At 42.7% G+C, this 27,968-nt stretch overlaps 1 protein-coding gene across 9 annotated transcripts in view; it reads left to right on the top strand.

Moving 5' to 3' along the window:
* TBC1D1 (TBC1 domain family member 1) overlaps positions 1 to 27,968 on the top strand; it is a 240,046-nt gene that overhangs the window by 131,765 nt on the left and 80,313 nt on the right. For 3 of the 9 annotated variants that reach the window (XM_074395993.1, XM_010338182.3, XM_074396000.1), the window contains 8 exons: positions 1,755 to 1,846; positions 10,552 to 10,662; positions 15,175 to 15,303; positions 17,262 to 17,348; positions 21,314 to 21,594; positions 23,615 to 23,776; positions 24,733 to 24,852; positions 25,856 to 25,995. In XM_074395993.1, the coding sequence (XP_074252094.1) occupies positions 1,755 to 1,846; positions 10,552 to 10,662; positions 15,175 to 15,303; positions 17,262 to 17,348; positions 21,314 to 21,594; positions 23,615 to 23,776; positions 24,733 to 24,852; positions 25,856 to 25,995 (1,122 nt within the window). The remainder of the gene's footprint in view (positions 1 to 1,754; positions 1,847 to 10,551; positions 10,663 to 15,174; positions 15,304 to 17,261; positions 17,349 to 21,313; positions 21,595 to 23,614; positions 23,777 to 24,732; positions 24,853 to 25,855; positions 25,996 to 27,968) is intronic. The other 6 variants (XM_074395998.1, XM_074395999.1, XM_074395996.1 and 3 more) reach the window with 4 other exon arrangements.

The following is a 27,968-nucleotide window of genomic DNA, read 5'->3' on the forward strand; positions in this document are numbered from 1 at the left end:
GAGCTGTGGCTTTGGGCAGGTTTGGCTGCCAGTTGGGCTCCTGGCCTTTCACAGGTCACCTGGCTTCGCTGGGCATCAGCAAACCCATCTGTAAGATGAAGGCACGGCTTCCAAGTCCCTACAGACCAGGCCCCGGCTCAGCAGATGACCCTCCCGGCCGTCCTTAGTAATGGAGGTGCCTCAACACTGTTCCCCAGCCCAGAGTCTTGGCCACTCCTCTGCCTCAGGGCCACCCTGGTAGGATGAGAAGAGAGTGCCAGGTGGATGAGGCGAAAGCTGCCCTCAGAAGAAAAATAACCCGTGCAGTTGTTTTCTTTTCATGGCTGTTGGGTCATCACATCCTTTCATTATCAATCTTCTCATCATGTGTGACATTTATCTCTGGACATCAAGAAAAGGCAGTGCAGGCTCTGAGCTGGATTTGTCTGGGGAAGGAATTTCTTGAAACATCAGGTTCTAATGGGTACTAAAATTATGTAATGGCTTTGTTTTTATAACTTCAAAACCCTTTGTAATGTTAATTAAATGTAATGTTAATTACATTATTAATAAACATGCGGTGGTGTCAGAAAAATTATTAGCCACATGAATCAGTTTTATGTGATGGGAACTTGGCATGCAAGAGAAATGTGGGTCAGTTTTCTAGCAGAATAGGAGTTGTTTTTTCCCTAGGAAAAAATTGTCGGGTTTACATAGCGGTACCGGGATTGATCATTTTCAGAGGAGAAGGTTCTGATATTGTGAGGTGTTTTAACTTGGAGAAAGTAATCTGGAGCCAAACAAACCTGAGGTAGAGTCCAAATTAGTGGTCTGTGGAAATGACGTAAGTTCTCTGGGTCTTAGTTTTCTTAGCTGTAAACTAGGGATCATAGCATCCTCTCCATCAGATTGTTTTGAGAATTAAATGGTGCAAGTTTAATGCCTTTTTTTCTTTTTTTTTTGAGAGATGGAATCTCATTCCGTTGCCATGCTGGAGTGCAGTGGCACGATCTCGGCTCACTGCAAACTCCGCCTCCCAGGTTCAAGCAATTCTCATTCTCAGCCTCCCAAGTAGCTGGGACTACAGGCGCACACCACCACACCCAGCTAATTTTTGTATTTTTAGTAGAGATGGAGTTTCACCATGTTGGCCAGGATGGTCTTGATCTCTTGACCTAATGATCTACCCGCCTCGGGCTCCCAAAGTGCTGGGACCACAGGCGTGAGCCACCGCACCCGGCCAGTTTAATGCTTATTATATAGTGTCCAGCATATCAGAGCTCAGTTAGATGATGACAGTGATAACAGCGACATTATTATTGATGAAAACTTCCACACCAGGCACAGTGGCTCACGCCTGTAATCCTAGCACTTTAGGAGGCTGAGGCGGGCAGATTGCTTGAGCTCAGGAGCTCGAGACTAGCCTGGAAAATATGGCGAAACCTCATCTCTACTAAAAATACAAAAATTAGCTGGGCATAGTAGCACCCACCAGTAGTCCCAGGTACTGGGGAGGCTGAAGTGGGAGGATCACTCGAGCCTGGGAGGTCGAGGCTTCAGTACTTGCACCACTGCAGTCCAGCCTGGGTAACAGAGTGGGATTCCGTGTCAAAAAAGTTTGTTTTTTTTTTTTTTTTTTTTTTTTTTTTTTTCATTAAACCTTGAAAGCCTGAACTGGGAAAGAATGTGAAGAGGATGTGTGTAGAAGAGGTTAACTTCCTGTCTCAGAACGTTTACATGGAGTTTTATCATGCCTCTCTTTTTTCTCTCAATAGGAATGAATTCTTCCAAAACCAAACTAGAACTGCAAAAGCACCTGACGACATTAACTAATCAGGAGCAGGCGACAATTTTTGAGGAGGTTCAGGTACAGTACAGTTTTTAATTTCTAGAAGGGAAGAAAAGGCAGGCTGCTTGCCTGGGAAATGCTGTGTATACAAAATAACAAACCAGTGTTGTCCCAGCCTGGGGGAAGGTGCCTTGAGTTCGTCTTGCTTTCAGGGGTGTCCAGTCTTTGGGCTTCCCTGAGCCGCATTGGAAGAGGAAGAATTGTCCAGGACCACATATAAAAGACACTAATGTTAGCTGATAAGCTAAAAAAAAAAAAATTGCAAGAAAAATATCTCATAATGATTTAAGAAAGTTGATGAATTTGTGTTGGGCTGCATTCACAGCCGTTCTGGGCCACGTGTCAGACATGCTTGGCCTAAGCTTTCACAGTCCCATAGGGGATCCAGATGAGAATGGCAGATTCCCATCAGGCCTTAGCCTAGATAGTAAAAGTAACGGAAACAGGCAAGCCTCCTCCTTAAACAAATGTTAGAATAAGAGAGGAAATCATAAAATGGAAAGCGCCTCAGGCTGGGAGACAGAAGGCCCGGCCTCTGGTCTACATGCACTCATCTGTTCCCTGGGAAACCTCTGCCCACCCCTTCCTGCTCAGGATTTCAGCCCTAAGTGTGGGAGTCGAATGAGACAACCTTTGGTACATGAACTTGAACAGAATTGTTCCTTCCCCCCTACCCCTTTTTTTTTTTAATTTAAAAAATAAATTTAGGTCATGCTGTCTACTTGAACTGATAATATATCAAACCTACAAAAACAAAACAGAATTCAAGCTCATCAGCTTTCTGCAGTAAACTTGGAAGCTGGCTCCTGCCCTTGCATTTAGATGCAACGTATCTCAGGGAGACCATGCTGTGTGTGCTGGCATGCCTCTAGTCTGTTCATTATGAATCTTTAATGAGGTCATCCAAAATTTCATGTCTGCTTAAGCTGAGGGGCATTTTCTATGGTTTCCTGGCACTTTTTTAGGGAGGGAAGCGCATCAAAACAAAGAATAAATATCTCCTTTTGAGGGGTGGGTAGCAGGTTCTACAAATAGAGGAGCCATTATACAAAACAAGACAGCTAACTGGGTGGATTGTAAGTGGTTTTCCCTCCTCACTGGGGAAAGACTATACTAGGATCCACGATCCACTTTCTGTCAGTGTAAAACAATGAAAGGATTGTCTTTCTTTCTTTTTCTTTTTCTTTGAGATGGACTATCACTCTGTCGCCCAGAGCCTGAGTGCAACCTCTGCTTCCCAGGTTCAAGCGATTCTCCTGCCTCAGTCTTCTGAGTAGCTGGGATTACAGGCACCTGCCATGATGCCCGGCTAATTTTTGTATTTTTAGTTAGAGACAGGGATTTATCATATTGGCTAGGCTGGTCTTGAGCTTTTGACCTTGTGATCTGCCTGCCTTGGCCTCCCAAAGTGCTGGGATTACAGGCGTGAGCCACCACATCCAGCTGTCTTTCTCTTTTTAATCACATGTTAGAGATCTTGGCTTATTTCTTTGTTCTTCTTCTACAGTAGAATTGGTATATGCTATAAGAAGAGATCATAGAAAGATTTTTTTTTATGTCTCAAATAGCCTAGAGGGTAATTTTCACAATTTTCACTTGTCTTTATGTTTTCTTGTTTTTTTCTGAATCAACTTGAGACATGTTACTTTGTTTTTTCTTAAAAGATCTTTAGAGTTCTAAGTACCCAATACTCTTATACAAATATGTGATTTGCATTTGGAATTCAAAAGTGGACAATATGCTTCTGATTATTAATGCATTTACAATTCAAGCTGCGCCTTTCTCATCTAATGCTGGCCCACTTACCTTTCTAGGGCTTTCCAGTCACTTGAAGAAACATCGTTCTAGCAAGCAAAGAGGAACTTGCCTTTCATTGTATGGGTTTTCTTTTTTGTTTAGACAGCACCACATAGCTCTCCCTAACACAGTGTGATGAATCAGTATAGGCAATACACAAAATATTCCTCCGCAGCAATGAGATGTTCCTAATGGACATGATTCTGAGATTCTCTTTGACTCATGCAGGCTTTTAGGCACTGAGCATATCATGGCAAAGACACTGACTAAGATTTGCTTTTTTTAAAAAAAGCCTTCAGGCTGGGTGTAGTGGCTCACACCTGTAATCCCAGCACTTTGGGAGGCTGAGGTGGGTGGATTCCAAGGTCAGGAGTTCAAGACCAGCCTGGCCAACATGGTGAGAACCTGTATCTGCTAAAATACAAAAAACCAAAACCAAAACCAATTAGCTGGGTGTGGTGGCACACGGCTGTAGTGCTGGCTGCTTGGGAGGCTGAGGCAGGGGAATCGCTTGAACCCGGGAAGTGGAGATTGCAGTAAGGAGATTGCACCACTGCACTCCAGCCTGGCAACAGAGCAAGACTCCAGGCACCCAAAAAAAAAAAAAAAAGGCCATTCAGTTAATATCCTGAGGCCCCTGTGTGTCATTCTAGAGGTCTCTGAAATTGTCTAGTTGCTCCGAACACAAAGGGAAATTGTGGTATTCCCCAGCTTTGAAAAGCCAGCTCCCGCTCTGTCCTCGATCACTGTGAGTGCGGCTGGTTTTTGAATGATACAGATTTGCCTATGGATTTCTCTTTCTAGTGGTTTATTAGAGGGTCTTGTTTCATTATGTCCTCAATGACCATTCTTGGTTTTAGAAAACATTTTTATAAACCCAAGTCATTGGTTTCGTTTTAGACAGCAGTGCCTGCTACCATGTTTGAACATCATACATTTCAGAAAGGTTGTAAGGAAAAAGGTGGATTTGCAGTTTCCTGAGTCCTCTTATAAATAGAATGGTAAATATTTTCCTTTGTTCAGTCTTTCCTGGAGTGGGATTTGTTTCTGTAAAACTCCTCCACGTGCACATTTTCATAAGAGAAATGTAATTTCTGTTGAAATTAATGGTACATGATTACTTAGTTATTAAAACATACCATAGTCAAGGATTATGTAAATAAATATTTAATGCCAAAAAAAATGGAACTTTAACAGCTGTAAAGAAATCAATAATAACAGTGTAAACGATGCTGGAGGTTATCTCTGCTGTAAATAAGCCAATTTTGAGCACTCTGAGAACTTGATGCCAGACAGGCATGTGGGCATACCACACTGCAAAGCCATCTTTTTATTTATGAGCTTTTTGAAATGTTTAATTTTCAAACATATCTTGCTGGGCATATGTGAGGATGACCCCATGCTGCCTGTTACTGGGTGGATATGCTAAATCCAAATTGGTCATCTCAGGATAAGAATTGCTGTGAAGCCAAAGTGGGGCTAGTAAATGAAATATCTGCAAGTCTAGTTCTCGTCTATATGAGTGTGTTTCAGGAAATGACTTAGTTAAATACTGACTAGATAAATCAGTGCCTATTCAATAGGCATTGATAATTCATCAAATAATGTGACTTCACAAGTTAAAGGTTAATGGACAGAAGAGACTTTTTTTTTTTTTTCAACTTTCTGAAGAATGTATTTCAGCTTGGATTTTTCATTATTTTAAAATTATTTCTTATAAAGTGTGATTATAATCTTTAAAAAGATGTTATAATATAGCTTCCAAGTGAGTGTTTTTTGTTTTTATTTTTTATTTTTTGAGGACAGAGTCTCGCTGTCTCACCCAGACTGGAGTACAATGGTACGATCTCGGCCCACTGCAACCTCTGTTTCCTGCGTTCAAGCGATTCTCCTGCCTCAGCCTCCTGAGTAGCTGGAACTACAGGTGCATGCCACTGCACCCAGCTAATTATTTGTATTTTAGTAGAGACGGGGTTTCCCCATGTTGCCCAGGGTGGTCTTGGACTCCTGAGCTCAGGCAATCCACCTGCCTCAGCCTCCCAAAGTGCTAGGAGTACAGGCGTGAGCCACCGTGCCCAGCCAAGTATTGTCTTTTTAAGTATTGTCTTTTTAATGTCTTCCCTTACAAGATCATGGGCTTTTTCAACATTCTGGAATGCATTGATCAGTGTTGGAAATGTATTGATTTATTTATTAATTTTTTGTAAGAGACAGGGGTTCACTGTTTTATCCAGGCTGGAGTGCAGTGGTTATTCTAGGGTGTGTTAAGAGCACATTGCAGTTGCAAACTCCTGGGCTCAAGCAATCTTCCTACGACAGCTTCCTGAGAAGCTGAGACTACAGGTGCATGCCACCTTGCCAGGCTGGCAATTTATTTCTGAATTGCCTTTATGACCATTTATAAGCTTCTCACAGGTTAAGAAAGATATAACTAACTTAGTTTTGTTACTTTTAACAGGCAATTGTTTTGTGATATTCTTTTATAAATGGAAGTATAGCATATAGATAAAAAAAGCCCACAAATCAATGGTGAATAGTTCAGTGAATTTTTATAAGGTAAATACACCTGTGCAGCCAGTGCCAAGATTAAGAAATGGAGCATTTCTGGTCAGATGTGATGGCTCACACCTGTAATCCAGCACTTTGGGAGGCTGAAGCAGGTGGATCATCTGAGGTCAGGAGTTCAACACCAGCCTGGCCAACATGGGGAAATCCTGTGTCTACTGAAAATACAAAAATTAGCTGGGCGTGGTAGCACGTGCCTGTAGTCCCAGCTACTTGGGAGGCTGAGACGTGAGAACTGCTTGAACCTGGGAGGTGGAGGTTGCAGTGAGCCGAGATTGTGCCACTGCACTCCAGCCTTGGGGATAGAGTGAGACTCTGTCTCCAAAAAGAAAGAAAGAAAGAAATGGGGTATTTCTGTTGCTTCATAGTCCTGTCTTGTGTCTGCCTCCAGGTAACCATCATTCTGACTTGTGACACCGTAGTTTAATTTTGAACAAGCAAGTAATTTTTGATGGCAAAGTGATGTCACCAACTTGAGTCCTCATTATTTTTCTAAGACTTGTCTCTCTGACTGATGAATGTTTATCATAAAGTTAAATCACTTTAAGAAATAATGATTTGCCACTATTGAGGATGGGGAAGTTGCATGGGAGGTTTTAGGAATATGACACCTCACTAATTGTATTTCAGAATTACGTTAAAAAAAGATTTATTTCTTGATTGCATATGTATGATATCATAAACGTGCGTTTCTCTGCTTTAGTGACTTCTCTGTGATGTTTAACAAGCTCCATGATGCGGTCTCTGATTCTTATCAGTTTTTAGTATACTGTTCTCAGTTGTAATCTAATATTCTTCCTATTTGAATACATTGTCTTCCTATTTGAAAAGATACAAAATTAGACATCCCCTATTATATTACATAAAACATTGAAGTAAAATGGAGAAAACAGAAATGATGATTGTTAGAGAAAAAAAAATGATCCCACAGTTATCCTAACAAAACTAGATGTACTACTGCTAGGTTACATATATATGTATATATATATATATATATTTGTTTTGTTTTGTTTTGTTTTGCGGAGTCTTGCTCTGTCACCAGACTGGAATGCAGTGGCATGATCTCTGCTCACTGCAACTTCTGCCTCTCGGGTTCAAGTGGTTTTCTTGCCTCAGCCTCCCAAGTAACTGGGACTACAGGCATGCACCACTACTCCTGGCTAATTTATATTTTTAATAAAGACTGTGTTTCACCATGTTGGCCAGGATGGTCTCGATCTCTTGACCTCATGATCTGCCCACCTGGGCCTCCCAAAGTGCTGGGATTACAGGTGTGAGCCACTGTCCCCGGCCTGAATAGTTTTTTAATGTGTATTTTGAGGGGGAAAATATATTAATACCCCTCCTCTTATTACTATATGATTAGCCTTTTAAAATAGATGATGATGAAGAATTTCTTAAAGCAAAATACACATTTTCTTGTGGGGATAACTGGAAGGTTTAATTAAAGATACAGGAGAAGAAAGGATAGGTCAACCATTAGGTGCCCGTACCTGCTCAGAGGCATCTCGTAATCACTGTCTGCTTCCCTGGACCATTTTTTTAAATAGACTTAATTTTTTTAGAACAGTTTTAGGCGTACAGGAAAATGTGGTGAAAAGTACAGAGTTTCCCTTATCACCTGTTACTGTCCCCCACCATACAGCTTCTCCTATTTTGTTGTTGTTGTTGTTGTTTTTAGACAGTTTTATTTTTGTTGCCCAGGCTGGAGTGCAATGGCGCGATCTTGGCTCACTGCAACCTCCTCCTCCTGTGTTCAAGCGATTCTCCTGCCTCAGCCTCCTGAGTAGCTAGGATTACAGGTGTGTGCCACCATGGCCAGCTAATTTTTGTATTTTTAGTAGAGACAGGATTTTGCCATTTTGGCCAGGCTAGTCTCGAACTGCTGACCTCATGATCTGCCTGCCTCAACCTCCCAAAGTGCTGGAATTACAGGCGTGAGCCACATTGCCCAGCCAGTCTCTCCTATTTTTAATGTAACATCTTACATTGCTGAGGATTCATTCATTATAATTGATGAGCCAATATTTGTACATTAATATTAGCTGAAGTCCATGGTTTATATTTGGGTTCACTGTTGGTGGTCTATATTCTGTGGGTTGTGATAGATGTTTAATGTCATCTGCCCATCATTACGATATACAGACTAGTTTCACTGCCCTAAAAATCCCCGTACTCTGCCTGTTCTGTCACCTCCTCCCTAATCCTTGATCTTTTTGCTCTCTCCATAGTTTTGCCTTTTCCAGCATGTCACGTGGTCAGAATCACACGGTAGCCTTTTCAGACTGGCTTCTTTCACTTAGCAGTGTGCACTGAGGGTGCTTCCACAGCTCTTTATGGCCTGATAGCTCATTTCTCGTTGCTGAATCATATTCAATTTTATGGATGCATTCACTACAGTTTCTTTACCCATTCGCCAACTGATGCACATTTTAGTTGCTTCCAAGTTTTGAAAACTGTGAATAAAGGATGCTGTAAATGTGAGATGATAGGTTTTTGTGTAGATGTAAGTTTTCAGCTTATTTGGGCAAACACCAAGGAGTGCAGTTGCTGGGTCATGTGGTAAGAATGGTTTACTTTTATCAGAACTGCCAGCCTGCTTTCCATAGTGGCTGTACTGTTTTGCATCCCTGCCCACCATAAATGAGAGTTCTTGTTGTTTTGTGGACATGTGGGCTCTGTGTACCCATCACCCTTTGATCTAGCAGTGTTAAGCTGGGATTGTGGCAGTACTACCACTTTCCTGTTTGAGAATCTAATGCCAGCTTTCTCTAGAGAAATCCACTTGTCGCATGTAATATATAAAGTTTGGTAATACTGGGGTTCACAACCTGGAGTCCACGTTGAGAGTGTCTGCTTTAGCCTCTAAAATATTTAATACTTCAGTCCGAAATTTGAAGGAACAAGAAAGTCCTCAATGAAAACAAGCCCTTCTGATCATTAACTATCTTTTCCTTAAGTAACAAGACCAACTTACCTTTTATCTTTCTCTTTAAGAAAGGACATGTCAGAAAGTCTGTGTTAGTGTTACCTTTGCTTTGAGTGGCTATGACATGCTGGGTAAAGTCGCTTCCTTAGTTAGCTGAGGAGGAAGGTCACCAGGAGTGCTGTTGACCCAGACTCACATCTTTGTATAGTTGATCCATTTATTTCACTGAATTTGTTTTAAAGAGCAGGCTGGAAGTTTGGCATAGGGAGACAGGAGGAACAGTCAATGGATACTTGTCAATATGCTGGCGCGGTGGCTCATGCCTGTAATCCCAGCACTTTGGAAGTCTAAGGCAGGCAGATCACAAGGTCAGGAGATCGAGACCATCCTGGCTAACATGGTGAAACCCCGTCTCTACTAAAAATACAAAAAAAAATGCCGGGCATGGTGGCACATGCCTGTACTCCCAGCTGCTCAGGAGGCTGAGGCAAGAGAATCACTTGAACCCAGGAGGCGGAGGTTGCAGTGAGCTGAGATTGCGCCAGTGCACTCCAGCCTAGGCAACAGAGCAAGACTGCGTCTCAAAAACAAAAAAGGGATGTATTTTCAAAGTTTATAAGTCTATAAACTTTGTGTTTCCCAAAGCAACTCACGAATTCATTTTACTTTCTTCATACACAGATACAAATAATACATTAAATTAGGTGGCCTTGAAAAAAGTTCACTCCGGCATTTCAAATCCAAAGCATTTGGGAGCAGGCGGAGAGCATGGAGTTTCCTCACTCCAGCAGACAGGGAAGCTAAGATGAAGAGACTTGGCTTCGGTCCCACTTCGAGGCAGCAGGCGGAACCTGCATGTCCTGACTTCGGGTCCAGTGTGCTGTGTCACGACCCTGTCTCAAAGTTAAAAGGCATAGAGAGAATTTTTTTTTTTTTTTAAAGAAAGATAAAAGAAATTTAGTACCTGCCGTGAAATTGCATATGGAAGGGCCTGCCCCATGGGGATTCCACAGAGTGCTTCACGGTGAACACATTTGACGTAGGAAATTATGACAATGAACTCAGTTGCGGTTCTCCTTGCCAGTCCCCTAAGAGCTTCTAAACGTTTGGTCATTATGGGTATTTACATGGATTTTGTTTTTTCCTCTTGTTTTAAAAGCTATTTATTTGTTAAATATTTTGACTGTGTCTTTCTCTGATATTAAAGATTCATTTTAGATATGATGACATCAGAGGTCAAAAACTGAATCTGGTCCAGTAGCTCCACTGTTGCTTTTTAAAAATTCTCTCTACTTTTAGGATCGTTAGTGCCCCCTAGTGAGATGATTGGGTAAAGGCACTAGTTTAGTGGATGGAAGCTGTTACCATTTATGAAGAGATGGCTTAGCAATATTGTTGATGATTAAAAGCAAATTCTGATTTTTTTTTTAAGAAATTGAGACCAAGAAATGAGCAGCGAGAGAATGAACTGATTATTTCTTTCCTGAGATGTTTATATGAAGAGAAACAAAAAGAGCACATCCATATTGGGGAGATGAAGCAGGTATGGCATTTCTGTGTCTTATAATTGTTGCCAAATCTCTGTAGAAACAAAGTGTTGAGGATTTTCTGAAACTCTGATGCCTCTTTTTCTCCCTATGTTTTGTTTTCATTTGTTGCACATAGAGGGGAAATTTGGGAGAGTTAAATGATGTATGCCTCAGAAGATAAGAAAAGTTTCTGTCTGTACGTACTGGAGGTGGAATGGTTGCTCTAATAAGAGAACTGGCTTAGAGCAGCAAGGACTAAGTTTAAGAGGGTGACACCAAGACGAGCTGCATGGCTTGCAGGGAGCTGTTCTGTCATCTTGCCTTTCTTTGTAAACCTGGAAGGACATTGCATGGCTGCCTTTGGAATTACGAAAAGTACTCGAGGCAGGGCATGGTGGCTCACGCCTGCAATCCCAGCACTTTGGGAGGCTGAGGTGGGCAGATCACGAAGTCAGGAGTTCAAGACCAGCCTAGCCAACATGGTGAAACCCCATTTCTACTAAAAATAGAAAAATTAGCCAGGTGTGGTGGTATACACCTGTAATCCCAGCTACTCAGGAGGCTGAGGCAGGAGAATCACTTAAACTGGGAGGTGGAGGTTGCAGTGAGACGAGATTGCGCCACTGCACTCCAATGTGGGCAACAGAGCGAGACTCTGTCTCCAAAAAAAAAAAAAAAAGAAAAAAAGAAAGTACCAGAGTGTCCTTTGTAATATAAACCCTAGGTTACAAATATAATGTTAGCAACCTGGCTTATGTGCTATTCAGGTTAGAACTTGGATTAATGCCATTTTTCATGACAGAAATACAGAGTCTCCTTCCCCTCCTCCACTGTCTACAGCCTTATTTAGCTTTTCTCTTTGTGGGGTCTCAAGGCAGAAGCTGAGGCTCTCTGCAGATCTCTGCCTTGGAAGATCTTTAGGTTTGGGAGTCCCTATGTTATGTGATACCGGCCAGGCGTCCCCAAACTATGGGCCGCATGCGGCCCCCTGAGGCCATTTATCCGGCCCCCGCCGCACTTCAGGAAGGGGCACCTCTTTCATTGGTGGTCAGTGAGAGGAGCACAGTATGTGGCAGCCCTCCAATGATCTGAGGGACAGTGAACCGGCCCCCTGTGTAAAAAGTTTGGGGACGCCTGACATAGACCATTTTCCTTTGTCTTTTGGACTCCATGTGAGTCCATTCGTAATGAACCATTAATAGCCTCAAAGCCTACGCATTTTATATTTGCTAAAGTTTCTTGTCTGCCAAAAATCTAGAGAAAAATCAGTGAAGGAGGTACAGTTTCCCTAAAGTGTGTTGCCTTTTTCTTTTTGAACACTCCCCGAGTGCGTGTTCCAGAGGCACTTCCATGCTCAGCTGTGTGCTCTGTCCCTCGGCAGCCTTTGCATCTGGACCCTAAACCAGGCGTGCTGTTTTCGTGGGGTGTCCACTTAGCAGATCTCCTCATTAGGTTTCTGCCTTCGTGTGGAGTGTCAGCCATGGTTTCAAATCTCATTGGCCAGCCATCGGGTCCTTTAGCAGTGTCTCCAGGATGAGTATACGACCTGTGTTTTTGTGGCTTTTGACTTTTGGCCTTGGTTTGTAGCCATTCTTCCCTTCCCAGCCTGTACCCTTAAGATGGCATTCCGGTTCTGTGTCTCTCTTGTTCACGTTTGCATGGACCACACAGTCTGAGTTTTCCGTTAATTTTTGAGTTCATTTTTCAGCCTACTTCTTTTCTCTTTTCCACTCTTTTCCACCTCTTGTGCCACTGATAGCTTTTTCCCTGTTCTGATTTTCTCTTCTCTGAGTCAGTCTGACTTGTTCCAACAGGAAATTGATAATTTTAAAGTAATTTATAACTGCCAGAAAGGGGAATGAAGCATTTATGGTAGATGGAAAGTCTTCTTTTACTAAACATTTTGAGCATGTATGGTGGACGGAAAGTTTTGACCTAACTGCAGACTCATTTTTATTGAGCAGGATAATATTTTTATGATTTGGGCATAGATCATCCAATAGAGAAATGTGTTTAATGTTTTTTTCCCCCCTAAAACGTAAGAGCTTAGTGCAGAAGTGACTGAGCCTTACGAGCAGAACTGGCCTCTCTGCAGCACTTTGACTAGGGGTTTCTAAACATCGTGACCCAGAAGGTTCATGTCTTTGTCTATAAAGAAGCTGCCCTAATCCCCCGATGAGGTTGGTGTCCTCCAGGCTGGACACTCTCATGGGCTCTGATAAGTGGGTTTGTCCGAGCAGCTACTTTATAGACCTATTAGGCACAGGCTTGAGATTCACTGATAGATTCCTTTTCATGTTTTTTGCTATCAGTTTAGACACTTGGATTTCATTACCTTCTTGTTGCACCTAAAACTATCTACAGCTTTTGAAAATGTGGGAAGATGTGACCTAGACAGTGGTAGGATCGTGGCTTTGACAAAGAACTTCTCTGGCCATAAGACTTCAAAAGCGGCCGGAGGACAGTGGGCACTCCTCAGTGCTGTGCGCCTCAGGGTCAGGTCAGCAGGGATGCCCTGCGTGCTTTTCAAAGACTGAAAGAATAGTGCCAGATAACTGTCAGAGGAGTTGTGAAATACAAAAAGCCCTGAATGAATCTTTAGATCTTGCGGAACAGGGTTCACTTTGGGCAAGACTTATACATTAAGTTAGAGGCTGTCATGTTTTAGTCAACGGATTGTCATTTCACCTGTATTCACAGAGGTGGCACAAAAATTAGTATGAAATCTGCTGCCACTTACTGAATGTTTGCCATGTGCCAGCTAGAGTTCTCATTCCTTACGTAAACGATTCCATTCATTCTGCAAGTTTTCTGAGGTGGGTGGTAAAATGCCCATTGTATACATGAGGAAATGATAGCCAGTGAGTAATGGAGCCACTTTTTCTGATGCCTAAGTACTTTATCTTAATCATTATTTTTTTTAAGGGGCGTAACAAAATTTAATGCTATATAACTACTTATTGATTTGCTTAGGTCTGTTTTCTAGTAGATACATTTTTCTTTCTTTTTGTGACTTTTTTTTCTTTTTCCTTTTTTTTTTTTTTTTTTTTGAGACAGAGTTTCACTCTTCTTGCCCAGGCTGGTGTGCAGTGGCGCAATCTAGGCTCACCGCAACCTCCACCTCCCAGATTCAAGTTATTCTCCTGCCTCAGCCTCCTGAGTGGCTGGGATTACAGGTGTGCGCCACCATACCTGGTTAATTTTGGGATTCTTAGTAGAGATGGGGTTTTACCATGTTGGCCAGGCTGGTTTCAAACTCCTGACCTCAGGAGAGATTCACTCAACCTTGGCCTCCCAAAGTAATTCCTCCCAAAGAAATTACAGGCATGAGCCACTACGCCTGGCCGTTTGTTTTTCTAGCAAAATTATTTTCTAGCAGAAAGCAATCAGGTGAGAATCCACTTAAGAAACAATTTAATTCAGATATTTTTGTTGTATGTTTTAAAAAAATGTACCTTCAGCTGGATGTGGTAGCTTACTCCTGTAATTCCTGCACTTTGGGAGGCCTAGGCGGGTAGATCACTTGAACTCAGGAGTTTGAGATCAGCCTGGCCAACATGATAAAACTCCGTCTCTACAAAAAAAACCACAAAAATTACCTGGGCATGGTAGCGCGTAGTCCCAGCTACTTTGGGGGCTGAGGTGGGAGGATTGCTTGAACCTGGGAGGTCGAGACTGCAGTGAGCCGTGATCATGGCACTGCATTCCAGCCTGGGCAGCAAAATGAGACCTTGTCACAGTGTCTCAAAAAAAAAAAAGAAAAAAAAAGAAAGTACCTCCTTGTAAATAAGTAACACTAAGACTTCATTTATAGGTTGTTAAGCAAACTCCATTGTGTTTTTGCTTTCATTTTTTATGGCCAGCAGTTAAGGGAGAGAAGCTCATTTGCAGAGGAGAATGAAAGGATGATGGGAAAATAAAAGTAGAGAGAGGAAGAAGCAAGAAAGCAGAGAGATCTGTAGAAAGGGATGAAGGGATTGTATAGGCAGAGAGAATAGGCTCTTTAACTGAGAAATGTATGTTGTCTCACCCTCTGAAATGCCCCAAAAGGTAAGTTACTGCTTTATTGTGGAAAGCTGATACTAGCTAGCTCCCTTGGGACCACTCTGTGCTCAATGCTTGACACACTTGACCTGTTTTCGTCCCACAACACAGTGTTAGGATTAGATCTTGCCATTGGTCTCCCTTTACTGAAGAGGAAGTTTGAGGCTCAGAGAAAGTAAGAAACTTCACCACGGTCGGTGAAGACATCTCTGATCCAGTTGCGAGCCTGAGCAATAAACTACTTCAGTGGATTGGTTTCAAAGCACATTTCCTCATTTTACTTGGGGTAATCAAGGCAACTCTCTGAAGGAAAATTATTTCATGGACTTGCAGCCATGTCACTAAGGAGCAGATGAGGCGAGATCACAGATAGAATCAGAATGATGGCTCAGTGCCAAATGTGTCCTAGAGATTTTTCATTCCTTTAAGAAGGAGAGAAGGAAGCGATAAGTGACTTAACTTTTCGTTTTTCACCTTTTTAGATATCACAGATTGCAGCAGAGAATATCGGAAGTGAATTACCACCCAGTGCCACTCGATTTAGGCTAGATATGCTGAAAAACAAAGCAAAGAGATCTTTAACAGAATCTTTAGAAAGTATTTTGTCCCGGGTAAGTAGCATAATTTCTCCCGATTTAAGTTAAATCACTTTTTAGGAGAGAGTAAGATTGAGTTCTATGCTTTTATTCCATCAATGTTCATCATAAAAGTAAAAATGTAAAACCTTTTTTATGTCTTCTCGGTCTTAGAACAATATTATCTACATTGTCAATTATTATTATTTTTTTTTGAGATGGAGTTTCGCTCGTTACCCAGGCTGGAGTGCAATGGCGCGATCTCGGCTCACCGCAACCTCCGCATCTTGGGTTCAGGCAATTCTCCTGCCTCAGCCTCCTGAGTAGCTGGGATTACAGGCACGCGCCACCATGCCCAGCTAATTTTTTGTATTTTTGGTAGAGACAGGGTTTCACCATGTTGACCAGGATGGTCTCGATCTGTTGACCTCGTGATCCACCCACCTCGGCCTCCCAAAGTGCCGGGATTACAGGTGTGAGCCACCGCACCCAGCCACATTGTAAATTATTTTTAATTGGACCTAGGTTTGTTTTTTGTTTTTTGTTTTTTGTTTTTTGTTTTTTGTTTTTTTGGAGAGGGAGTCTTGCTCTGTCGCCAGACTGGAATGCAGTGGTGTGATCTCGGCTCACTGCAACCTCTGCCTCCCAGATTCAAGCAATTCTCCTGCCTCAGCTTCCCGAATAGCTGGGACTACAGGCATGTGCTACCATGCCTAGCTAATTTTTATATTTTTAGCAGAGACAGGGTTTCATCATGTTGGCCAGGGTGGCCTTGATCTCTTGACCTCGTGATTTGCCTGCCTTGGCCCCAAAGTGCTGGGATTAGAGGCATGAGCCACCGTACCCGGCCTTGGCCTAGGTCTAAAAAAACATATTACTTACTTTTGTATTATATCCCATGGGACTTTTTTGCCTCCCCAAAGAATATTTGTTGGCTAGTCCCTATAAAGAGTCTGCATTAGATACATTACCTAATGGGGCTTCTGTTCTCCCTAGTATCAGTATATGTAACTTAAAAAAACAGTTACTGTCAGCCACTGGTGTTAGGTATCTGAAATGCTGTATAGAAGGGGTCAGCAAACTATACCCATGGGCCAAATTCCACCCATCTCCTATTTTTGTAAATAAAGTTTTATTGAAACACTGCTGCATCCATTCATTTTCCTGTTATCTAAGGCTTCTTTTCTGCAGAGTTTAACGGTTGCCACAGACATTATATGCCTCACAAGGCATAAAATATTTACTATCTGGCCCTTTACAGAAAAAACTTGCCAAATACAGCTCTATAGGAAGAACAAAGTACACACGTTTACCAGTCTGGGTGTTCTTTAAGAAATTACCCCTCCCTCCCGTGAGGGTAAATAGCCTTGATGGCACGTCTGAGAAATCAAATCTCCTTCAGAGTTTCACATCTTTCTGGAGTGTGCAGTATCTTATAGTTCTTTTTGATTTTATGACACACTTCTTTTGAAACATCTGATTTTTATTATTTTTTTCATTAAGGAAAGTTAAATTATATTTTCTTTGAAGATGGTTCTGAAAATTCTGTAGTATTTTCTGAGATCATGAAAAACAGTTGATTTACAAAACCAGCATTGGGAGGGGCTGCATTTGACAGCTCCGGAAGGAGTAGAGTACTGTCTGAGTGACGTACAGCTGGCCATTATGATGACTTGTGACCCAGGGGAGGGAGTTGCTGAGTGGGCTAGCTTGAGCACCGGATTTTCCTTATAGATGAATTATCTTGTCTTCCTGCCTATCACCCCTGCCCAATTACTCAGCCACCAGTTGTTTTGGAATGTCTGGGTTGGTGTCTTTATTTATTTATTTTAAAAAGGATGGAAATGTTGATTACTTTAATGCACATGTATCCTTAGTAGCATTTCTCAGTAGATACATTTTTCCTGAGCTTATTTAAATGGACCAACCTGCTTCTAGCTGATGCCTTTGCAAAAGCCTCCGGGTCATAACTTGACTGTCTTTTCTTTATGTAGGGTAATAAAGCCAGAGGTCTGCAAGAACACTCCAGCAGTGTGGATCTGGATAGCTCTGTGTCGAGTACATTAAGTAACACCAGCAAAGTAAGCACATTTCTCTTTACACGACACCCTGAAGAAACCAACACGTAGGTCCTGCTCATCCCCTACCTACCTACCTCCAATCATAAAACGTTTGGGGTTTCCAAATTTCTTGGCACAGGTGGAGGGCTGGTCATGCAGTTCTATCATAACATAAAAGTTTTACGTAAAAGAGCAGATGGTCATTCCACAAACCAAGAAACAAGATCACAATTTTAGACAACTAATATCTAATTTGTCACAATACAGCCAGTGGATTTCTTTCTCAAGTTGATTTTCCAATCGAAAAATAATTAATATTGGGAAAACCTCAAAGAGTGGATTTGTGAATTTAGAGAAGTATATGAGACCAACATCATCCTGATACCAAAACCTGGCAGAGACACAACTAAAAAAGAAAATTTCAGGCCAATATTCATGGTGAACATTGATGTGAAAATCCTCAATAAAATACTGGTAAACCGAATCCAACAGCACATCAAATGCTTATCTGTCATGATCAAGTTGGCCTCATCCCTGGGATGCAAGTCTGGTTCAGCATACTCAAATCTATAAATATAATCCATCAATTTTTTCCTTTTTTTTAAAAAAAATTATTTTGTATTTGGGGGTACATATGCGTGCTTATTATGTGGGTATATTGCATACTGGTAGGGATTGGGCTTCTAGTGTACCCGTTACCCAAATAGTGAACATTGTACCCAATAGGTAATTTCTCAGCCTTCACACCCCGTTTCATTCTCCCTGACTTTTGGGCAAATTAAATTTCTGAAACTTTATCCTGTAGCTGGCTCTGTGATTATAATGAAACATTACTGTTTTATTTAAATAAGGAAGTATCTGTGTCCTTCTTTGAATAACTTGATTTCCAAACAGTTAATCATATTTAAACCTGGTCGGTTCAACTTTATAACTATGGAAAAGTGGGTTTGGGTTTTGTGCTAGGGAGGCCAGCTTTCCCTTCTGCTCCCAGAGGCCTCTCTGATGCATGGTAGTTGTTTGTGGAGGCCAGCCCCTTACCACAGGAATGGTTGACAGTCTTCCGCCATCCCTCCTAGACACGTGGCTTTCAGAATTTTTCTAACCTACAGTGAGAAGCACATTTAGCATTGTGATGTCGTTCACAAACACACATACCTACACATTCATACACAAAAGCAGAAGTTCACGAAACAGTATTTGCTGTGAACAACATACAATACATACTGATATTTTGCTCCATTTTATTATTATTATTATTTTTTTAATTATTATTTTTAAAATGCTAATGGCAAACTCAGTTGTACTACCTACTAACGTGTTAGAGGGCCCAGTTTGAGAAACACTTCCTTAGATGCACGCTTCTCAAATTTCAGGTGCCTGCATAATAGGGTTCTGGTTCAAGTGCAGATTCTGTTTCAGCAGGCCCTGGGGGGAGGCCTGAAATGCTGCATTTCTGATAAGCTCCAAGGCAGTGCTGCTGCTGCTGCTAGTCTGCAGACCCTCTTTGGAGAGTGAGGACCTAGACAGCAGTCCCGTAAATGTGAATTTCTAAGTTAAAATCTAGTGGAACATAGCATTGTCCAGCTTCCATCTAATACATACTGATCTTATCCTGCGATTCATGCAAGTGTGGAAAGGTTATTAGTTTATTTGTTGTATACAGATGAACAACACACAAACCCTTTCGTGTAGGAAGTTACCTAGGAGGAGAGAGATGACAGATGCACAAACGGCCCCAGCATAAGCAGAGTGTGGTAGGATCCCAAATGTTACAAATAAGAGACATGGGTATCTTAAATGTCAGAAGAACAAAGGGAAGAGAAGTTGGGTTTGGTCATTGGAACCAAGGTAAACTTGAGGGGTAAGGGGACAGTGGTGCTTTTGGACTAAATTTTAGTATAGCAATTGTGCCTATGGAAGTGAGCAGAGAAGAAGGCATTCCAGACAGACCAGTGTCCATAAAGACGCCACGAAGAGATTCATGTCACTCAGGTGACTTTCCAGCAAGCCTGATTGCTTGCTTTTTATTTTTCTCCAAAATGCAGATCTAGGAATATATACATATTCATTCTTCAGGACTCAATAGTTGTGAAGATTCTTTTAATTTAAGGATTTAAAAGTCTAAGATTTCAATTTCTAGGGTCATTCGAAGAGAGATGCAACTTTTCAGAAGCTGCTTGCGTATATTGTATATGTTTACGTCTACTTCTTTACATCTTTCTTTTATTCCTCTTGAATTGAAAAACTGCTATAAAGATATTCTATTTGATGTAATTGGATCTGTTCTAACAAACCGATCACCTAGGAGTTACAAAGAAGACAAAATAGCCTTGAAATTTGACAAATGAAAACGGCCCTTTCAGTTGTCAAATTAAGCTAGGGATTAGCTCTGTGATATAATTTGGAGGGAGAGTAAGAAGAATTTAGATCAACAGGTTTGCATGATGGAGACTGTTCTGTGATGTGGAGACTGTTCTGTGATGTTCAAGTATTGAGTCCTGAAGAATGAAAAACTTCAGTTGTGAAAGTAATCAACATTTCATAGTATATTGAGAATTTTTTCCTATTTCTTATAAAATTAAACGTATGTAACTTCTCCCTTTAATAAACAAATTTCATTTTTTTTCAAATTAAAGCCCTCAATATCTGTGTACCTAAAAGGCACTCAACTGCATCAAATGAACAGGTAGAACTCAGAGTCTCCAGTCCTCTATTAGATGCTTTCATTCCTGTTTATTCATGTTGATTTATTTTTTTCCCTTCCAACAATTTCAATGGGGCAAGCTGCTGCAATTCCTCTTTTAAAATATTTTAAATATATAGAAATATATTGGCCACTAGCCACGTCCTGGGTGCAGTGCTCAACATCAGTTTGCTCGAGTGGTAGTAGTTCATTCCCTTGATAAAGCATGCATTGTGAAGGCAAGCAACTTTAAAATACTGTCATGATTCTCAACAAATGTGTGAGTACTCACACCATAGATTTATTTATTCCCTAGTAAAACAGTAACTTAGGTTTGTATAACATTTGACATTATAAAAAGTACTTTTGGCCGGGCGCGGTGGCTCAAGCCTGTAATCCCAGCACTTTGGGAGGCCGAGGCGGGTGGATCACGAGGTCAAGAGATCGAGACCATCCTGGTCAACATGGTGAAACCCCGTCTCTACTAAAAATACTAAAAATTAGCTGGGCATGGTGGCGTGTGCCTGTAATCCCAGCTACTCAGGAGGCTGAGGCAGGAGAATTGCCTGAACCCAGGAGGCGGAGGTTGCAGTGAGCCGAGATCGCGCCATTGCACTCCAGCCTGGGTAACAAGAGTGAAACTCCGTCTCAAAAAAAAAAAAAAAGTACTTTTGGTCGTATTATCGTGCTTTGTTCTTGAAACCCGGTGAGAAAAATGTTTACCCTCTTACAGATGAAGAACTTGAGGTGCAGAAAGAAATGATTTCCCCTAAATTTCAGCACTAAATGCCTACAGAGTGGTTTTTCCATATTCTAAGAAAATTGATACAGTTGTAATCTCAAGATGACGAAGTTGAATCTCAACAGTAGATCAGATTCAGAGAGAGCCTTAAAATGTGGGTTTAACATGAGTGAACACGCGTGGCAGAGATAAAGAACTTGGTGAAGCAGTAGAGACGAGCTGTCCAGCACACACGCCCCTTAGAGGCTGTGGTAAACAGTCCCGTTTGGTAGAGGCGGGGCACTATTCATGACGTTGCCCAGGACATCACAGATTGTGGCTCATGTCCTTCCGTCCTCCACTTGGGCACTGTCCCCATTTCTCCAGGCAGCCAGCGGCGTGTCCTTGAGGAGCAGGCATTTAATGGACCTTCATTTTCTGCTTTTGGTGGTGGACTCTAGATGGCGTTATAATCCGAACACATACTTAGATACTGAAACATTTGCCTGCACTGGAACTTTCCATGTATAAATCCCACAAATTCCCCGTGGTGTGTCTAATCTCCTGTGTGTTTGCTGCCAGGAGCCGTCCGTGTGTGAAAAGGAGGCCTTGCCCATCTCTGAGAGCTCCTTCAAGCTCCTTGGCTCCTCAGAGGACCTGTCCAGTGACTCCGAGAGCCATCTCCCAGAAGAGCCAGCTCCGCTGTCGCCCCAGCAGGCCTTCAGGAGGCGAGCAAACACCCTGAGTCACTTCCCCGTGGAATGTCAGGAGTCTCCACAACTGGCTCGGGGGTCCCCAGGGGTTTCGCAAAGGAAACTTTTGAGGTATCACTCAGTGAGCACAGAGACGCCTCATGAACGAAAGTAAGATTCGTTTAAATCTGTTGCATAAATAGCTGGGGCATATCTGGGACTAGCCAGGTATGTGCATCCCAGGTATGTTTATTGAGTGAGAGAAACTTGAGTCAGGCTTTACTCTTGGCTCAAAGAGATAAGACGGGAAGCAGTGCCCTGTTCATTCCCAGCTTAAGATGCTGCTGGTATGTATACAAGCGATGGGTACATGTATTGTCAGGAAGCAGGTGAAAGTGAGCAAAAATGGTACCTAACGTACGGTATAGCCATTACTCCTCAAACAAAGTAAGAGATGTTGTTGACCTTGGAACTTTGCTGCTGTGAGCAAGAGGACAAGCGGACGAGTCTCCCCTTCTGAAGCCCTGGAGCAGGACTGCAGTGGGAGGGAGAGGCCATGATCCCTACAGGCAGAGCAGGAGAGGTATGCTGGCCTCATGGGGTGACCGGGGTACCTTGGGTTCTGGTCCTAGCTCTGCTGTGAACTAATTGTGACCTGGACAAATTTGTTAAACTTCTCTAACAAAATTGGAGTAGATGTTTTCTAAAATCTCTCACTGTAAGAATTCTAGATTCTTCTAACAAGATTTATTCAGTGAACTAGTTGGGCCCCCGTGACCAGTTAGAATCGTCTGGTTATGGAGAAGGGTAATCAGAAGTGTCCCCTGTTCCTTCCCAAATGTCCCTTAGTGATTCATTTAACTCTGTGTGCCAGAGACTATAAATGGACACAGAGTTATCTTTAAAAACAACTTTAAAAAAATTTTTTTAAATCCTTCCCCTGATAAATAGAAATCAGGGTCACACCTGTGGACAGGGGCTGCCTTCCTCTGACTGGCAGCCGCAGAAGTCCCAGGACCTGCATGTTCCTGTAGTTCACACACGGATCACTGAGAGTGTGAGTGGGTACAGCGGTGTTGGGAATGCTGTGAGTAAAGAAGCGGGAGAATGAACTGTCCTGGATGATGGAGCAGAGCCTCTCAGCTTTGTTTTCTATCAGTCATTGGAAGGAGTTCTTGGTTCTTTGGAATTCAGCAGGATAGTGGTGATCCCCAAAGCAGGGCACACATCAGAAGGTACTGCTTAATAAACACGAGCTTTTCGAGACATGCATCATTGGGTTATAGCTGTGTAAGTTTCTTGTGTTTCTTAACACCGTATCTGTACACAGCTTCTGTTCTCCCTCACCACTGCCTGCCCACTTCTTTGTTTTTGGCATTTTCGGTGATCATTGAAGCATTTCCGTCTGGAGAGTCTTAGTTCTCTTGTAAAGTCTGCTGTTTCTCATAAGCCAGGGTTGGTAGGACTTAGTATCAGTACTTTTCCTTTCTCCCTGAAGAATGTAGCTTTATAGTAGATGATGTCAGACATCTGTAATGAGAGGGATGGGGGGATGCCTGTCTGTCTGCCTGTCTGGCATGGCCCACTCTGCTTTCTCCCCTCTTGACTCTTTTCTGATTTATCTACAGGAAATAAGACGTTGACAGTCAGGACAGGATATTGTTCATTTTAAAGGGACGTGTATTTTTTAACGTTAGGATTTTTTTGCTTTTGTTTTTACTTGAACAATTTATTTCCTGTCGGTTCCTGAAAAAGAAAATAGGGAAAAAAAGTCTTATTGTTGCTGGGTGAAGCGGCTCACTCCTGTAATACCAGAGCTTTGGGAGGCTGAGGTAGGAGGTCACTTGAGGCCAAGAGTTCAAGGTTACAGTCAGCTATGATTGTGCTACTGCACTCCAGCTTGGATGACACAGTGAGACCTATTTAAAAGACATATATATTGTTGGGAGCATAAACATATGGGAAATGGTCCAGAATGGCCCTTGATAGTCTCTGTTGTTTTACTGATAACTCCCTTTGCCACAGAGAGAGCAGAGAGGAGGAAGAGGAGTGGAAGACGTCCTCCACTCTGATAGCGTTATTGGAACAACGAGACCAAGGCAGTTGTGCTCCTTCCGTCTGTTTGCTCCGTGTCCCTGTCGGCGTCCCCTCTCCCGCTAACCCCTCCGTGCTCTCTCTGATTGCTGTTTAGTGTGGATCCTTCACCTGTGGGCGAGTCTAAGTGCCACCCAGGTCAGTCTTCAGCTCCTGCTCCTCCACCTCGTCTTAACCCCTCTGCCTCCTCGCCAAACTTTTTTAAGTACCTAAAACATAACTCCAGTGGAGAGCAAAGTGGGAATGCTGTGCCAAAGAGGTGAGCACACTCACGTGGCAAGTTTGATGTTGTCTGTCTTGCTGGGGAGTGCACACTGACAAGGGTGTGCTGAATGGGGGGAGTGTCCATGCAGGAAGCAGAGCCACTGTGTGTGTGTGTGTGTGTGTGTGTGTGTGTGTGTGTGTGTGTCTGTCTGTCTGTCTATATTTCGTCCTATTTTCAGCTGTCATTTGAACCAAGTTGATTTTACTGTTGATTACTTAAAATTATTATGAAAACAGATCTTAATGGCACATTGGTTTGTGTTTGTTTTGTTTTTGCGACAGTCTCACACCATCCCCCAGGCTAGAGTGCAGTGGTGCGATCTCGGCTCACTTTGGCCTCCGCCTCTTGGGTTCAAGCAGTTCTCCTTTCTCAGCCTCCAGAGGAGCTGGGACAACAGGCATGCACCACCATGCCTGGCTAATATTTGTATTTTTTTGTAGAGATGGGGGTCTCACCATGTTGGCCAGGCTGGTCTCAAACTCCTGACCTCAAGTAATCTGCCTGCCTCGGTCTCCCAAAGTACTGGGATTACAGGTGTCAGCCACTGCACCCCACTGCAAATAGTTTGTTATGTACTTATTTTCAAATTTCCTTGCCCTGGTGGACACTTACATACATGCGTATACACACATACACACATTAACATTTGTGTTTGATCATGTACACTGCAATTTGTGCCATATCAAAAACTTCCTGATTGATTTAGGAGTCATTTGGAAAATGGATTGATTTTCTTTTTTTTAACAATTACTGATCTCATTCATTTAAAATCATATTTTATTGGTGAAAATTAAAGTTAAATCTCATTCGTAAACTACTTATAATTTCTTACCTAGTTTACTTTTCTTAGCATTAGAACAAAAATGTCTCTTTTATTTTGAAGTTTATATTTTATACTTTGTGTTTTTATGTTTCTTTATCCTAAACTCTTTTTTCAACCAAACTCTTAGCATCTCCTACCGTAATGCCCTGCGGAAAAAACTTCATTCTTCTTCCTCTGTGCCAAATTTTCTAAAATTTCTGGCTCCTGTAGATGAAAATAACACCTCTGACTTTATGAACACAAAAAGGTAGGGCTTAATTTAGATATATCACGCCTGGGTGTTATTATTAATGTTGAATATCGTTAGATATACAAGGGTGTTTTAACTGCTGTTTTGCCATTTAAATCACTTCAGCTAAATCTGTTGTGTCTTCTTTCTTATACCTTTTTCTTACTAATTGTAATTTTAAAAAAATGTACAACCAACCTGTTCTCCAGCTTTGATGAGGATTAGTTTATTTAAGTGTTGTTTTCTTAAGAAAAGTCTTCGCCAAGTCTCTGAGACCAGTGTTCCTGGGTAGTGAGCATATAGCTGTCCCAAATCAGGTTCGTCCAATCTGTTCAGGATGTCCGATCTGTAAGTTGAGGGGATTGCTTAGTTACAGGTGCATGACTTGGGTATAAATTAGAAGGGCCTTCTCAGTTTGTCCTGTGAATAGAAAAAAAAATTATGATTGTGTTTATTTATTGATAATTTATATTTTGTATTTTTTAAAAATAAACACATTAAAACAATCATCATCATCATCATCATCATCAAGTGACTGCATAGTTACTGCCTTGCTGGTTCTGTGTAATTAAACCGCAACTTTTTTCATTTTTCATGGGAATCCTTGGAGACTTGGGCCAGTGCTGAGCAAATGATGTTCCCATGTACAGAGTAGGGCAGAATGGGGCCCCTTGGCATCACCCCCCTTTCCCCCTTTAGGTAGTTTCTCTTTTTTTTCAAACTGGCACCAAGAGAGGCTCAATTGGAAGCTATGATATGTGGAACATGTTTCTTAATCTCTATTATAATGGAAATCATTTAAGGGCATGTAATCTTTCTCTTCATGAAAAGAATCTTGTAAGAAAGCAGTTCTTTAGGAATGATGACCCACTATGAGCTTGATAAAACTTCTGCGATTATGTAATTGTTTGTTTATACAAAGAGAGTTGGTAATTTAGTGCTGTGTTTAAAAGAAGTTAAGCTGACAAAATCCCATTAATTCCTCCCCCCTAGTCATAAATCAATTGTCTTATAATTTTAGGGACTTTGAATCCAAAGCAAACCATGTTGGTGATTCTGGTGGGACCCCCGTGAAGACCCGGAGGCATTCTTGGAGGCAGCAGATATTCCTCCGAGTAGCCACCCCGCAGAAGGCGTGTGATTCTCCCAGCAGATATGAAGGTAAGGCCTATACCTGAAATGAAACTTCAAAGAGACTATGCAAACATCCAGCTCGCAGAGGATCCTGGGAGCCCCATCATACTAGCAGGAGAGCAGAGAGCTGGCCTCTTCGGTGTTGGTAGGTCTGAGGCAGTCACAAAGGTAACTAGGGAGGGAATTTGGAGGTTACCCTGCATTTCTTAGGGAAGGAATTGGGAGCTCACTTGGGGTAACCCCTCCATAAACAGGAACTGAGCTCTGATGTTCCGAGTGATCACAGTGTTGCCAGCAGTGAATCCATACAGGTCTGCAGCAACCTCACGTCTTGCCTCCTAAGAAAGAAAGAATTTGACCAAGGGACATAGGCAAAAGGAGAGACTGAGGCAAGTTTTAGAGCAGGAGTGAGTGTTTATTAAAAGCTTCAGAGCAGGAATGAGAGGAAGTACACTTGGAAGATGGTCACGTGGGCAACTTGAGAGGTCAAGTGTGTGATTTGGCCTTTTGACCTGGGGTTTTATAGGTGGCATACTTCCGGGGTCTTGCGTTCCTTCTCCCCTGATTCTTCCCTTGGGGTGGGGTGTCCGCACGTGCAGTGGCCTGCCAGCACTCGGCGGGGGAGCATGCGCGGGGTGTTCACTGGCGTCGTACACTTGCTCACCCGGCGCTCGGCAGGGGAGCATGTGCGGGGTGTTTACTGGCGGCGTACACATGCTCACGTGAGGCGTTCTTCCCTTCCCAGCCTAGCATTCCCAAAGGAATGTCATGTACCACTTAAATTCTGCCATCGTGTCTCTCTTTTTTTTTTTTTTTTTTTGAGACGGAGTCTTGCTCTGTCACCCAGGCTGGAGTGCAGTGGCATGATCTCGGCTTACTGCAACCTCTGCCTTCTGGGTTCAAGCGATTCATCGGCCTCAGCCTCACAAGTAGCTGGAATCATAGGGGCGTGCTATCATCTCCGGCTAATTTTTGTGTTTTTAAAAGAGACGAGGTTTCACCATGTTGGTCAGGCTGGCCTCGAACTCCTGATCTCGTGATCTGCCTGCCTCAGCCTCCCAAAGTACTGGGATTACAGGGATGAGCCACCACACCCGGCCCATGGTGCCTCAATGCACGTGCTTGAGCCCACCTCCCAGCTCCCAAGATCTTCCTGAGAAGCTGCTGCTCACCAGTTTCAGGTGTTTTCTATCTACGGGGAGCCTGCCCTTCCTTGTTGCCAACTGTGACCAATTACTACTTTCAGAAACAGTTAATAACTGCCTGACCATCACCTGATGGTCGCCTGACATTGCTGGTGTGTATCGGAGGGACCCTCTCCTGCTCTGCTCATGTCTGACTAACTACCTGCTGTAACATAAGCTTGGGCTTTGGAGTCTGCATTCGAATCCCAACTCTTCCCCTTAGGAGCTGTGAACCAGAATAAGCTGTCTAACGTTACCACCTATGACCTGGGATTAATTATGCCTGTTGCCACACTGCGACAAGGGAACATGATATCGTTACTGCATACATTTTTTAAAGGGTTCAAAATTCATAGTACCTGTACCGGAAAGAAAGTCAGTGATGTGACCGTTTCCAGGGCAATGTCACCTCCCATGCTGTGGAGGTCCCTCTGGGGAGCCTGGCCAGTTGCTGCTTTTGCCTCAGCCCTTCCATGTGGGGGCACCATGGAGCTGCCACTCACCAGCACCTTCCTGCCGTGGGTGGCCCCTCGGTGGAGCTGCGGAACCTGGCCAGGGTTTGATTTCTCTTGCTGCCAGTGTGAGCTGGATGGCCGGGATGACTGCGTCTCTCTTCCCCTACCCCGTGGGGAGGCCCGCCTGCCGCAGAGCGGGGCTCTTCCTCCCAGGTCCTGTAGTACTCTGTTAGAGGGTATGGAGCAGGGCAGTGGGAACCAGAGCCACCAGAGGGACGCCCTGGAGAAGGAACAAAGCTGATTAATGGCTGAAACAATAGAACAAGGGCGCCAGAACCCGAGTTTCGGTGTTTAATAAAAA

This window comes from Saimiri boliviensis, chromosome 3 (genome assembly GCF_048565385.1).
Source record: "Saimiri boliviensis isolate mSaiBol1 chromosome 3, mSaiBol1.pri, whole genome shotgun sequence".
NCBI classification, from domain to species: Eukaryota; Metazoa; Chordata; class Mammalia; order Primates; family Cebidae; genus Saimiri; species Saimiri boliviensis.